The sequence below is a fragment of the Adiantum capillus-veneris genome, chromosome 5 (assembly GCF_014529385.1).
Source record: "Adiantum capillus-veneris isolate H3 chromosome 5, ASM1452938v2, whole genome shotgun sequence".
Classification (NCBI taxonomy): Eukaryota; Viridiplantae; Streptophyta; class Polypodiopsida; order Polypodiales; family Pteridaceae; genus Adiantum; species Adiantum capillus-veneris.
In genome coordinates, this window is record NC_140935.1 from 80,198,932 (window position 1) to 80,213,509 (window position 14,578).

The 14,578-nt window shown below is 43.3% G+C and overlaps 1 protein-coding gene across 1 annotated transcript; it reads left to right on the forward strand.

Annotated features, from left to right (window-relative positions):
• The first annotated feature begins 9,074 nt into the window (after positions 1–9,074).
• LOC147457582 (zinc finger CCCH domain-containing protein 30-like) lies at positions 9,075–13,767 on the forward strand. Its single transcript, XM_086512444.1, has 2 exons — positions 9,075–9,443; positions 10,512–13,767. The coding sequence occupies exon 2, from the start codon at positions 10,540–10,542 to the stop codon at positions 12,901–12,903; it is 2,364 nt and encodes a 787-aa protein (XP_086368570.1). The 5' UTR covers positions 9,075–9,443; positions 10,512–10,539; the 3' UTR covers positions 12,904–13,767.
• Positions 13,768–14,578: the final 811 nt, after the last annotated feature.

Genomic DNA, 14,578 nt, shown 5'->3' on the forward strand with positions numbered 1-14,578 from the left:
GTATTGATGCTTGATGTGCGATTAGCATTAGTTGATTTGGGATGATTTCTATTTGCATTGGAGGATGCACGCTCTTGAATCCTCTCAATCTTTGCATCCGATGACGCTCTCGCACATTCTTTGTGTGATGCCTCCAAGCCCTAGCCGGCGGGTCATGCTCTCTCTCTTTCCGGATTGATAGATTTTGTGGGAGATTGCCTATGCTATGGCGAGCTTCCAACACCATAGCTTTCATCGGTAGAGGAGGAAGGTGAAGAAGAAGGAGAAGAGGGTGACCTCTTTCTTGCCCTTTTCTTCCTTGGTTTCCTCTCTTTCCTTTTGGAGTGACGAGGAGAAGGACTATGGGTTAACCCGTTTCCTCTTGGGAGGAGTTGCCGATCGTTTAGTCCTCCTTCTTCGTGGAGCCACATCTTTGGAGGAATTTAGGGATTCATTGCTTTTTTTCTCTTTGGATTCCTCCTCTCGTATGGGAGAGAATCTTCTTTTGGGGGTCTCTTCAAGAGGCCTCGTAAGCTCTCTCTCCTCTTGGAGAGGAAAGGAAATCCAATAAGCACGAAGTTGTTGAGTAACTTCGGCTTGCAAAATGGGGTTGCCTATAGCTTGTTGCAACCTAGTGAGTGGATAATTTACAAACATGGGAGCATCATCATTGGCACCTTCATGTGCAAAATCAAAGTTATCAATGTTCATTCTCCTCTCTTGATTATTGTCAGCCATGCTAATTAAACTTATGTGTTTACTTAGTGTATGCTTTGGCTATTCAAAACCTTAGTTGCTACTCCTCTTAGCCTTTGAAAATAGGCACTTAAGTATCTACACCCACGGCTCGAATTGGTTAATTATAGAGAGTAGTGGAGTGAGTCTAACATAGGGAAGTTGTAGAGGGATAGCTCCTTGCAGACTTCTTATGGATCAATAATGGTAAAGCCATAGGCAAGTCTAAAAAGACTCCATTATTAAGTCCAAAGCTCTCAAGGTGTGCACCATATCCCACATAGTGGGCTCAACAAAACCGATAATAGATCCCAGTCCCACTTACCCTAATATAATTAACAAAATCAACCATTAATTAATAGGCTACTGAAGGACCTCTCTTCTTAAGCAAGAAAAGAGAATCAAATGCTCTGATACCAATGTAATGGAAATTGCCTATGAACTTTGAGAGTAGCGGAATTAGGAAATTAGGTGAAGCACTTTTGAGAGATTCTTTGTGAGCATAGCGGGTGAACTTATTTGATGGTAGAAACATAAACATGGTACTTAGTTAACTTGGCATGAACAATACTTTTGCAAGAGAGAGAGTTTAGAGAACATGACAATAGTTGAGGACCGGATTCATATGGAGCCGGTCCCCCCTCCAATAGGCATTTGTATTATAGTTTCTCCCGTCAAGAGAGACTTGGTACAATACAATCTTTGTGTTCCTTGTGACCTACGTGATGCAATGAAGATGGAAAGCTTCATGCACCACAAGCATAGCATAAACTTAAAGAAAGCATTAACTATCCCAAGCCTCAGTCCCAAGGCCTCAAACACCTTCGAAGGTGGAGAGAGCTAGCGGGGAATGAGGATAGGGAAGAGGAAGAAGAAACATTCCATAGGAGAAAGAAGTAGTTCCTCACTTATCATTACTTTTCTTGCTATCATACATAATAGCATAGTAATGGAGATGGAGAAGATGGCAAGCTTAAGCATTGAAGCATGACTCTTGGTTGGATTTGCATTCCATAGCCAAGAGTGTTGGTGTAGGCTTTCACTCTCACAAGCTTGGAGAAGGAGGTGGTGTTCCTCCACTTTTACCAAGTGAGAATGATGTATATCCCCCTAGCACCCCCCCTCCTTGCTTTGGGCGAGTGGAGACTTTTCCACATGCTGCAAGCTCATTGGACCCCTCTCCCCCTGGCCAATCACATGTAGCATGCAGTCAAGTACATGGGTAGTCTTTTGACAAGTGTCCTCCTTACCCCTTAGAGAGAGAGATCTTGAAAATATCTAGATATTTGTTAGATGTAAGTAGAAGCTCATTGGACCCCTCTTTAGCCCAACCAATAGCATTCAAGCACACCATGTGGTTAAGCTTAGTGAGAGTTTGACATGTGTCCCATGTGCTCTTTTAGAATTCCCCTAACTTTGAGATTTTTATGCATAGGAAGTTTCTCAAGCAACTTCCTCATTAAGTAAGTAGGTTCTCTTTTTGACTCAAGCATCTTACCCCCCCATGCATAGGAAGCTTCTCAAGCAACTTCCTCATTAAATGTGACCAATACCTTAGTCATCAAGCATGACAAGCACCTTAGGTGGAGTTCCCACCTCAAGCACAGCCCTAGCTTGCTTAAGTTTAGGTCGGGTTCCCACCTCAAGCACAGCCTTAGCTTGCTTAAGATTCCCACCTCAAGCACAACCCTAGCTTGCTTAAGTTTAGGTCGGGTTCCCACCTCAAGCACAACCCTAGCTTGCTTAAGGTTCCCACCTCAAGCACAACCCTAGCTTGCTTAAGGTCAAAATGACTTTTAACACTAATCATTGGAGCTCTTTAATGAAGTTAACCCTAAGGTCTTTTAAGCTTCATTAGTTAACCTTGCTCTTTGACAGACCATCTCTCATTTGGGCCCCTTTACCATTGACCCCGTGTTGAGATAGATCCGTAAGCACATGCCTATATTCTAACCCTTGTTCCCGTTTATTATCCCATATTAAATGATCGGTTTAATATGAGAAAATCATTTGGGTTGGTTAGATATTAGATATTTAATGACATAACCATGCCAAAAGTGAGGATAGCAAAAATTCTCGAAGCAAATCTAGAGGTTCATTGTGCAATGGCAAGTGTTACCATTGCCATAAGAAAAGACACTTAAAGAAAGATTGTTTTACATGGTAGAGAGATAAGAAAAAGTCACAACAGCAAGTGTTACCATTGCCATAAGAAAAGACACTTAAAGAAAGATTGTTTTACATGGTAGAGAGATAAGAAAAAGTCACAACATAACAAAAAGTCTGACAATGACAGCAAGGGGAAAGTTAAGATTGAGGAGCTCAATATGATAGAGTCTTTTAAGGTGTGATTGAGGTTCATAGTTTCTCAAATGCTCTCTTTACAGCACATCTTAGTCTAGATGCTCTTATTGCACAAGATGCTAGTTTTGATCAGAATTGGGTCATAGACTCTAGAGCCACTTTTCATGTGCCACCTCATAGAGAATGGTTCTCTACGTACACAGATAAAGCAACAAGAACGAGAGCAACTATGCCATTAATGCATTTGCGGGCCCCTTGCGTATTTTAAAATCGAGAGAGAGAGAGAGAGAGAGAGAGAGAGAGAGAGAGAGAGGTGTTGTGTCCGGCTTGACAAAGAGATGGAGAGAACAATCATATTGCAGACAACAACACATGTGCATCAAGAGGATGATTAAAGCACGAGCTGGACCATCAACAAAATTTGTTACAGATGTAGGAGAAACAACAACAACAAAGGGAAATCATGATTGGGTCGTGAGTTGATCAAATTGTTAAGGGAAATAAAAGGCACAATAGCAGGGAAAGGGGGACTAGGTTGCTGGCTTGCTACGATTGCAGACTTGTCTAAGGTGTAGGACATGCTCTAATTGGAGGGGGGTTGGCTGGCCAACACATGTCATGAAGAGCACAAGGGTGTTGGTGTCAAAGAGACTGTAGTGGCTGCAGTAGCAAGGACTTCTCAATCCATTAATGAGTCAATGAGCTGGGAGCAACAACACCGTGTTCCAAAGCCAACATGATCCCTACAAGAAGGGGGGCTAGCCCTAAAGCTAGGGGCATGAGAGAAAAAACACGCACACTCATTCAAGGCAAGCCCAAGACCTAAGAGGCAACAAGGACACATGTCAAGCACCTACACATGATGCCCTCATGTAGTGCCTAAAGCCTATTGAGATTTTCATGAAAGAAGGTGGCATAGTTTCTGAACACTCAAATGTATTCAATAAATCGACATCACAGGGACAGGACTTCTCAATCCATCAATGAGTCAATGAGTTGGGAGCAACATTAACACCGTGTTCCAAAGCCAACATGATCCCTACAAGAAGGGAAGCTAGCCCTAAAGCTAGGGGCATGAGAGAAAACACAGGCACACTCATTCAAGGCAAGCCCAAGACCTAAGAGGCAACAAGGACACATGTCAAGCACCTACACTTGCTTCCCTCATGTAGTGCCTAAAGCCTATTGAGATTTTCATGAAAGAAGGTGGCATAGTTTCTGAACACTCAAATGCATTCAATAAATCGACATCACAGGGACTGAAATTTAATGACGTATTGTGGTCCATCTTCTTATTGTGCTCTTTACCCTCTTCATGGGATATATTTTGCACACCAGTTAGCAACTCTGCACTTGAAGGCAAGTTGGCCTATGATGTTGTGATTTCCTATTTACTCACTGAAGAGATACGAAGGAAGTCTATGGAGCTTGCAAAGCAAGGTGATGCATATGTTGCCAATGACAAAGGTTAGAGAGGTCACTCATAACCATGCCAAAAGTGAGGATAGCAAAAATTCTCGAAGCAAATCTAGAGGTTCTTTGTGCAATGGCAAGTGTTACCATTGCCATAAGAAAAGACACTTAAATAAAGATTGTTTTACATGGTAGAGAGATAAGAAAAAGTGACAAGATAACAAAAAGTATGACAATGACTGCAAGGGGAAAGCTAAGATTGAGGAGCTCAATATGATAGAGTCTTTTAAGGTGTGATTGAGGTTCATAGTTTCTCAAATGCTCTCTTTATAGCACATCTTAGTCCAGATGCTCTTATTGCACAAGATGCTAGTTTTGACCAGAATTGGGTCATAGATTCTAGAGCCACTTTTCATGTGCCACCTCATAGAGAATGGTTCTCTACGTACACAGACACAGCAACAAGAATGAGAGCGACTATGCCATTAATGCATTTGCGGTCCCCTCACGTATTTTTTTAAATCTTGAGAGAGAGAGAGAGAGAGAGAGAGAGAGAGAGAGAGAGGTTGTGTTCGGCTTGACAGAGAGATGGAGAGAACAATCATATTGCAGACAACAACACATGTGCATCAAGAGGATGATTAAAGCACAAAATTTGTTACAGATGTAGGAGCAACAACAACAACAGAGGGAGATCTTGAGTGGGTCGTGAGTTGATCAAATTGTTAAGGGAAATAAAAGGCACAATAGCAGGGAAAGGGGGACTAGGTTGATGGCTTGCTACGATTGCAGACTTGTGTAAGGTGTAGGACATGCTCTAATTGGAGGGGGGTTGGTTGGCCAACACATGTCATGAAGAGCACAAGGGTGTTGGTGTCAAAGAGACGGTAGTGGCTGCAGTATCAAGGACTCCTCAATCCATCAATGAGTCAATGAGCTGGGAGCAACAACACCGTGTTCCAAAGTCAACATGATCCCTACAAGAAGGGGGGCTAGCCCTAAAGCTAGGGGCATGAGAGAGAACACAGGCACACTCACTCAAGGCAAGCCCAAGCCCTAAGAGGCAACAAGGACACATGTCAAGCACCTACACATGCTGCCCTCATGTAGTGCCTAAAGCCTATTGGGTGACCTCTAAAGGGGTCCAATGAGAAATCCGTTTATGTAATCAAGTGTTTAAGCATTTTTCAAGCCCTCTCTCTCAAAGAAGAAAGGAGGACACTTGTCCAAATGCTACCATGGTTGCTTGATATGTCTAATGCTTGTGATTGGCTAGTCTAGAGAAGGTCCAATCAATTTCAAGCTTGAGCTAGGAAGAGGGGTTGATCCAAGCAAGGAGGGGGGTAGCTTGACCATATACTCTCTCTCTCACTCACTCTCTCTCTCTCTCTCTCTCTCTCTCACACACACACACACACACACACACACACACACATTCTCATGGTGTGTTGAGCAAGAACTCCATCTCCTTCTCCAAGCTTGATAAGTTGAGAGCCTACACCTGGCTATGGAATGAAAATCCAACCAAGTGCCATGCTCCAAAGTGCAAGCTTGCCATCTTCTTCATCTCCATTACTATGCTACTATGCTATGCTAAGCCTCTTCCCTACCCTCATTCCCTGCTAGCTCTCTCCACCTTTGAAGGTGTTTGAGGTCTTGAGACTGAGGCCGGGGACATGTTAATGCTTTGGTAAGATAGTTAAGGGCATAATCTTGGTGCATGAAGCTTACCATCTTCATATCTTCATTGCACCAACAAGGTCACAAGGAACACAAAGATTGTATTGTACCAAGTCTCTCTTCATGGGAGAACCTATAATACAAAAGCCTTTTGGAGGGGGGACCGGCTCCAAGTAAATCCGGTCCTCAACTGTTGTCAAGTTCTCTAATTCTCTCTCTTGCAAAGTATTGTTCATGCCAAGTTAATTAGGTATAATGGTTATGTTGCTACCTCTAATCAAGTTCTCCCTCTATTTTCTCAAAGTACTCTCATGAAAAGGTTCATTACAAATTTCTTAATTCCGCTATTCTCAATGTTCATAGTCCATTTCCGTTACACTTTGGAAGGATATCTTTCTCATTTTTATACTACAAACCACGCAAGGAATTATCGAGATCCATCACCATGCTCACAACTCTTGCACGGGGATGCTTCGTCAGCCCTTTTCTCTTCCCACACACCGAATGTTCCCTTCTGATACAACCCTTTCTGTTGATGCCATGATGGTCGTGGAAGGACAAGGACATGGTGGGCCAAGGTGGGATGCTCTTGGGCTGAATGCACCTTGCAAATGGCATGTGTCCATGGGTCGCTAGTAGGGCAACTACAACCATTGAGAAGGATCATATCTTCGCTACCTGAGGAACACATTCTAAGGCTACTTTCAGGGTGTCTCGTTTGTGTTGCTTGCTTCCATTGTCAAAGCAAGTTCATATTGGCTAATAAAGCCTACCAATTGTTGGGTGACCTTCCCTCCCTCAAAACCGTGGTCTTCCGTCTTGTATTTGAGTGGGAAGTGTGGATAGAGAGCTTCAAGCAATTAGAAAGAGAAAATGTGGTAGACAAACCAACCAATAGGAAACTTTGAAAGAGACCTTTCTATGCACATTCGTCTGCCCTTTGTGAACATGATGATGGAACCTTGAAAATGCAAATTTATGCCCTCTGCCTTCATCTAAACTTAGCCTAAGTACGACTATACTTCATCTTTGTTGTTCAAGATTATGACTACTTTTCAAAATTTTTCTCATGTATAACAAGCCACAAAGCTATTGTTGTCCTGCTGTTTGCTGAAAATCGAAGTTTAGTGTATTTTTAATCGACTAAGATTGCAAAATCTTAGTGTTCACAAAAAATAAAAGTTTAGTGTATTTTTTAATCGACTAAAACAGAAAAATCTCTACTAGATTTTCAGTTTGCCTTGAAGTAAAATCAGTAGAATTTTTTACAAATTATAGTGTAAATACTGACAAATGCTTTACTTCCAACCTAAAAATTGGGTAAGTTTTAAGTGTGTCCTTTTTTATGTTAGAACCAATGTTTTTGGCAAGCCTTTCTTTGCTTCTGGCACCATTACCACATCAAAGTTGATCTTAGAAGTTGTTAGCACAGTTAAAATACTCTATCCAAATTTGTTGTTCAACCAATCTTTTGAGTTGATGAAGCAGTTGGCTACCTTATATGAAATGTATATATGAGGCCCATAAAGAAAACATTTGTTCATAACTTTGACCACTAATTTCCTAAGAAATCGTCCTTTTTTATGACTACAACTCTCTAATGTGTTTTTAGTGTGTATTGTACTAGCTAGAGAGAGAGAGAGAGAGAGAGAGAGAGAGAGAGAGAGAGAGAGAGAGAGAGAGAGAGAGAGAGAGAGAGAGAGAGAGAGAGAGAGAGAGAGAGAGAGAACCATCGTCGTCCAGGTAGCATGCTTATGGCTAGTAGGAGACTATTGTCATTCCGCTTAAACTTCTTTTGTGGACTCTAACATGGAGAGTGCTTCAGCCATCGAAATTGCATTGATGCTATATTGGGTTTTATTCTAGCCTCAAGATTACTAGACTATGATTGTCCTCAGTCATGCCCTCCGCGCTCTTGAAATGAGTATTTCCCCCCTTGCTTGCACCTTGCCAATCCCATGTGCATAGCTCCAGATGATCCTTTTTATGAAGAGAGAGAGCGAGAGAGAGAGAGAGGTGAGAGAAAAGCTTAAAAAAAGACTTTCTTCTAAAATAATCACACTAATTGCGTCCTAGAAGGATGACCAAGGATGGCCAACCTTTTCAACATTGTATTGAGAGAGAGAGAGAGAGAGAGAGAGAGAGAGAGAGAGAGAGAGAGAGAGAGAGAGAGAGAGAGGGCCTATTGTGTATCCTCAAGACCCTTGACTAGCTGCATATGCATCACATAGACTTGATGAGGCAACAAAAAAATGGTAGCTTGGGTGCATCTTTAGTTGGTCATTCTTGCCGGGCACTCCTCTCTACCCCTCCGTCCGCAGGATGAGTTGCACACCTGTGCCCATAAAGAAGCACTCGTGTCCGTAACTGTAAAGAAGCAACCCTCGGTGGCTCCCGTAGATCGTACATACGTTACGCACTCCGAGAGAGTGTTCTTCTCAATGTGCGTGTAAAGTGGACAATTTCAAAGGGGAGAGGAATGCGGATTAACAAAAGGGATTTGATTCGGTTTGTCTTGGTGCCAAAAAATGGACATTTAAAAAGGGGGGGATGGGAGGATTCCGAGATGGACGGCACTCAAAAAGACTTTAAATAAATTGGGGAATAATATTATGATAAGGGTAAGGGGCAGAGGTTAGGTTTGGGCCCTTGGGGGCCTCACGAGGAAATTAAAATACTTCTAAAGGGTATGATTTTGTAAAGTGGGGGCCGGGGCTGACGGCGCCGTTATATAAACCGTCATATGTAACGGCGTGCAAGCGGCAGCCGTCAAGGGCACCCAAGCGCGGCCTCGTTTTTCCTCCGCTGTCAGGTGGACCGTGGGCGTTAGAGAAAACTGGCACGTGGATCTGTTGACGCTCTCTCCTCTCTCTCTACTCTCTCTCTACACACACGCACGCAGATATCCCCTGCTGTCTGCATTTGCGTTTCATTTCATTTGCATTTGGTTTCAGACGGTGCTGTTTCTCCATCGTCCTCCGCGCGGCGACGTTAGGGCGAGCGACACACACACACACCCCACATACATTCCATGCATTTGGGGTTGGGGATATACACAGGGCGGGATTCTCTCTCTCTCATAGTTACACAGAAGACGCACGATCTCTCTCTCTCTCTCTCTCTCTCTCTCTCTCTCTCTCTCTCTCTCCATTATCTCCTCCAAAAGTTTCAGAAGATCAAGGGACGGCGTTGCCTGCCAGCTCTTCCGGAAGCTGCAAGGCAGATCGGAAGAAGAGAGGAACGAGATATTTCTGTTTTCTGCTTCCCATTGCATGCAAACTTCAAGGAAGCGTCCCTTCGCCAGCCGATCATCTCTTGTCACCCATAACCAGGTCTGTTAACACTCTGTTTTTTAAACCCTAAGTGAAAGCCCTCGATTCTGCGTTTTGTTGTCCTTTTGATGTCTGGAAGGGGTTCAGTCGCGCATTGCACACCTTCTTGCGTTGCGTACCATGGTCGCCTCAGCCTTCTCGTAAGGTGCAGGTCTTCTTTTCTGCTCTCTTCTGGGCATTCTCTTACTTGGCCCAGGTGAAAGATCATACCATCTCATCTCATTGCTATTTACGCAGAAGTAACTGTTTCTTTGCGTTCTTGTCAACGAATTACCTTATTGCTATGGTCCAGCCCAAGCTTTCATCTTGTTATCTTTTGTATCCTGCGGATGTAGGAAGTATGCTGATTCCTATGAGTAGTCTCTCTTCATTTATAAATTTTTCTTGTTCTTGCTTCATTTGTTTCTGCAAATTATTGCATGCCAAGAAGCAGGTCTTATGTCTTTTGCTACATTTTGAGTGGGACTATAGTTTTGATGTGCTACTTTCAATTCAATGTTAATATTCAAATATCAAACCATCGAGTTCATGATATTTTTTGGAACTTTATTTTTCTTTTGATCTTTGTGGAGGAAGAAAAAAGTCTGGCATTGCGAGAAAGGAGCAGAATTTATTCAAGCATGTGCTAATTTTCGTTTTAAATTTTCAGAACTTTTGTCTTGGTTTTGTGTTTTGTCTTATTTTTTTTTGGTTACGTTGGGTCTGATACTGATGTCGTCCTGCTTTTAGCAGAAATTTGGTATACTTGGAAGGATCTCAGTTCTAGTGATATGTATTCTACCGTCAAGTTTTCGTTGTCTTCTGTCTGCATACTACTGACTTGCTTTGATACGCACAGGGGATATGGCTAATATGAAACTTTGAAGACTAATTTTCTTACTGTACGTTTGTTTTGTGAAAATGGTGGTGACATAAATTTTATTTACCAAATTCGAAAAGGTTCGTAAAAATTGCATTTGCAACTGGTTTGTCAGCCGTAGTAGTACTTTTCATTACTCAAGGATGAGCTTTTAGCAGAGGTACTTTGTTTGCTCTGCATCTTTACTGACTTCATTCACTTTCAATCAGATAAAGGTGCTGTTTGAAAGCAAAGAGAATGTGTGGAGGCCCAGAGCAACTAACTACCACTTCTAGTGCACCATGTTCAGATGGAGCCGTTGCCTCTTCCTATGAAGCTTTGGGTGGCAGTGCTGCAATGAAAGCAGGAGATTGTGATGTGGAAAATGATGACCTTGTTTCTTCTCTACTTGAACTGGCAGCCAGCAATGACTTGGAGGGTTTTCAACAGGCAGTGAAGGAGAACAAAGCCAAGGTGAATGGGGTAGGAAGCTGGTATGGTAGACGAAATGGGTCAGCTTCAATGGTGTGGGAGAAGAGGACCCCTGCCATGATCGCATCATTATATGGCAGTGTGGATGTGCTCAAGCTCATCCTAAGCAGTTATGGGCATCTGGATGATATTAATATGAAGTGTGGCTCTGATGGCTTCACTGCATTGCATTGTGCTGCTGCAGGTGGCTCTGCTCACGCTTTGGAGACTGTGATTCTACTCCTTGATTTTGGGGCGAATTCGAGTGTAGTTGATGCGCAAGGCAGAAGGCCTGTAGATGTGATTGCTGCTTTTCCAAGACTGCAGCGTGTGAAACAAGCTTTGAAAGGTCTGTTGGAAGTGGACTGTTTGGTGCAACACTCATCAAGAGATTTTTTGGATGAGCAAGAGCATGGCATCCCATTCCTTGTTGAAGATGGGAAAAGTGGATGTATGAGAAGCAAAGTGGATGGCACCTCTGGTGTTACTATCTCTGTTTCCACTTTTTCATCCTCAGGGGGGTCCCCTTTCTCTTCCCCGTCGCCTTCTTCGTCTCCCAAGGCACTTGATACAGCGGCAGGCAAGGGATCTGAATCAGGCAATGAAAAGGTGAAGGAGTATTTCATCGATCCATCAATTCCTGACATAAAAAATAGCTTGTACACCACAGATGAATTTCGCATGTTCTCATTCAAAATACGACCTTGCTCAAGGGCTTATTCTCATGATTGGACTGAGTGTCCTTTTGTACATCCTGGGGAAAATGCTCGTAGAAGAGATCCAAGGAGATATCACTATAGCTGTGTGCCATGCCCAGAGTTCCGAAAGGGTGCTTGCAGACGAGGTGATGCATGTGAATATGCACATGGGGTTTTTGAATGCTGGCTGCACCCTGCTCAATATCGAACCCGTCTTTGTAAAGATGGAACTGATTGCACCAGGAGAGTGTGCTTCTTTGCCCACACAAATGATGAACTTCGCCCCCTGTATCTCTCCTCTGGGTCTGCAGTTCCCTGTCCAAGGACGACCTCGTCTTTGGATATGGTTGCCTTAAGTCCACCTCTCTGTCCCAGTTCTCCTTCGTCAGCTTTAATGATGAATGCATTTTCTTCAAGCTCTGCCCAGGGGACTCATACTACACCTCCAATGTCTCCGTCCGCTTCACCAGCTAATTCTCTAGGAGGTGCAGCGTGGTCACCATCCAATGTGCCTGCACTGCATCTTCCTGGGGTTAATCTTCATGCTAGTAGGTTGAGATCCTCTTTGAATGCAAGGGACATCTCTTTGGAAGAATATGGAAGGGCATCAGAGTTCGACGGGCAGCTGGTGAATGAAATGGCATCTCTGTCCTCTCACGCGCTTTGCACCCAAGCACGTCTAAATGCAGCTGTTGCAGCGACATCTTCTTCTCGATATAGGAATTTGGGGCTCATGATCTCACCTACTAATCTTGATGAATTATTTTCATCAGATATGGTGTCATCTCCAAGGTCTCTGGTGCAGGATGCCTCTCTGATGTCTCCTTTGGAATTGCATATGCAGTCACATAAATCATCACCGTTCCAGGCACATATGCAGGTCAAGTTAGGTTCTCCAGGCTTCACGTCAATGCCTGATCAGTATTTACAACTTCAACAGGCAGTGGCACTGGAATCTCCAATGCAAGGTTCTCCACGCATGCATTCCCCCAAGCAGATACCTTCTTACAGTCTTGGTTCATTGGGCCGTATGTCTGCTCTGGGTGGATTGGATGTTGACATTCAGACTTGTCACAATGTGTCTTTACCTCCCTCTGCGGTGGCTGCTCGAGCTGCTTTTGCTCAACGAGATAAGAGAAGCCACAGCTCCAGAGACTTGGGTGCAGGATTTTCCGTGTCAGACTGGGGCTCTCCTACCGGAAAACTGGAGTGGGGTGTGCAAAGAGATGATCTTTCCAAGTTTCGGAAATCAGCGTCATTCGGATTCCGAGGATCGGAGGAGCCGGATCTGTCATGGGTACAAAGTCTGGTCAAGGAAGGGCCTGCTGAGGGTGATAAAGGTTTCAATGGTATTCATAGAGATGAATCAGTCGGCCCCACCAAAGACAATGTGGATCATGTTGTTCTTGGCTCCTGGATGGAAAACTTGCAATTGGATGAGCTTGTGGCATGACAAGATGGTGCGGGTATCATCTTGGAGGGTTACTGTCAAATATTCTCTCCGCCAATCCGTTTTTCCTCTCTTCCCTCTTTTTCTAGCGATTCTTTTCACTTGTCCGATGCAGTCAGGAGCAGTGTTGATGCAGATATTCTTTTTTGTCTAAGGTGCTGCAAGGCGCCTTGATAAGCAGCGTCCAGGCTTGGAAAACCAACATGGACGACATCTTGCTTAGGATGATTAGGAAAGTGTGTGGAAGGGACCTGCAATTGGGTCTGCTTTCACTGCCAGTGGCAGTTGCGAAGAATAAAGGTTTCTTTTCATGTTGATTTGCTAGGGGATCCACTTCCAATCCTTGTGTTATAGGATTTTTGGAACTCACCAGCTGGTGGGCATTACATATTTCTGTCATTGGTCCTGGCATGGAAGGTCTGTAAACTATTCTGCAGATGAGTAACCATTGAGAGGGACAGGCTTGCAAGAAAAGCAAAGGCTTTTGTTGTGTCCGGCCACCGTCATATTGAAGAATATTCGGTTACGTATCAGCATCACTTAGCAGTAAGCATACCGGCAGCCTACATGGATTGGTCAGGGTTGTTTGTTGACTGGATGCAAATGGTAGTCAACTTCTTCATCGTCAATCATGTCGAGTGCTGCTAAAATGGCAACCTTATTTATATCATTACATTGTACATTCTCTTTACTCTGTGGTAATATGCCACATGGCAAGGTGATTGTGCATATTTTTTACATTTTTAACTTTGATGCAGTCCAGTTTTCTTGCCTGTGGCCTGGTCCTTACACTAATCCACTTGTATTATCCTGAAATAATGTACCTTTGTAAGACTCTTCAAAATATTAATATCTTCTTTTTTGTAATGTGGTGGTTTCAAGTTTCTATTGCACTATACTTTTGTATTGGCACTGTGGGGATGCTGATTCTTTGCATTAAAGTGAAGTATAGGAGGGAATGCTCTGCTGCTTTTAATATAAGGTTGCAAGCCTTGGAAGTTTTGTGTTAGATAGTTTGGTTTTTATGCGTTGTGTTCAATTGCACAGGAGAAGAAGTATTATCATCTGTGATACTAATAATGTGGAGGCTTGTGTTGTTTGCATGGGCTCATATATATGTGTGCCTTCGAAGTTGTTGCAAAGTGTGGGAAAGTGTATTTTAGTTTTTGGTTCGGCTGATTGACCGTGAAGGAATAGGTGGCTCACATGAATGACGACAATGTGGTGAAGTGCATGCAGAGTTTCTTCTTCCTTTCTAAACAAAGAGCACAGGGACATGAATCTGTGTATTTACAACCGGTCTTGTTATACACAACGTCCGCAAGGGGCCATACGGTGGGGACAACCTCCCCAATGGGGAAGGAGTATACACTCAATAAGAATGCAACCCTTGAGCCTTGTACCCTCAACCTTGGCATTACCTAACTAAGGCTTCTTCAACTGTGCAGAGTTTTTTCATATGGCATGCACAGAGGAGACATTAAATGAAAGAGTTTTGATGTATGATATAATTTACTGACTGACGTGGAACTTAAGAAACTGGCTTCTTACATTAAAGCCGAGAAAAGGAAGTTTACCCGAAAAAAGGAGCTATAAGATCTTTGTAGTTGGTGAATGGTTTGTGCATCAATAGCCTCTGGATGTTTATGATGGACGGTGAAGGCAAGCGAGCTAACAA

Excerpts from the sequence above, each read along its gene's own strand:
- LOC147457582 (XM_086512444.1), top strand. The coding sequence starts at position 10,540 with ATGTGTGGAGGCCCAGAGCAACTAACTACCACTTCTAGTGCACCATGT.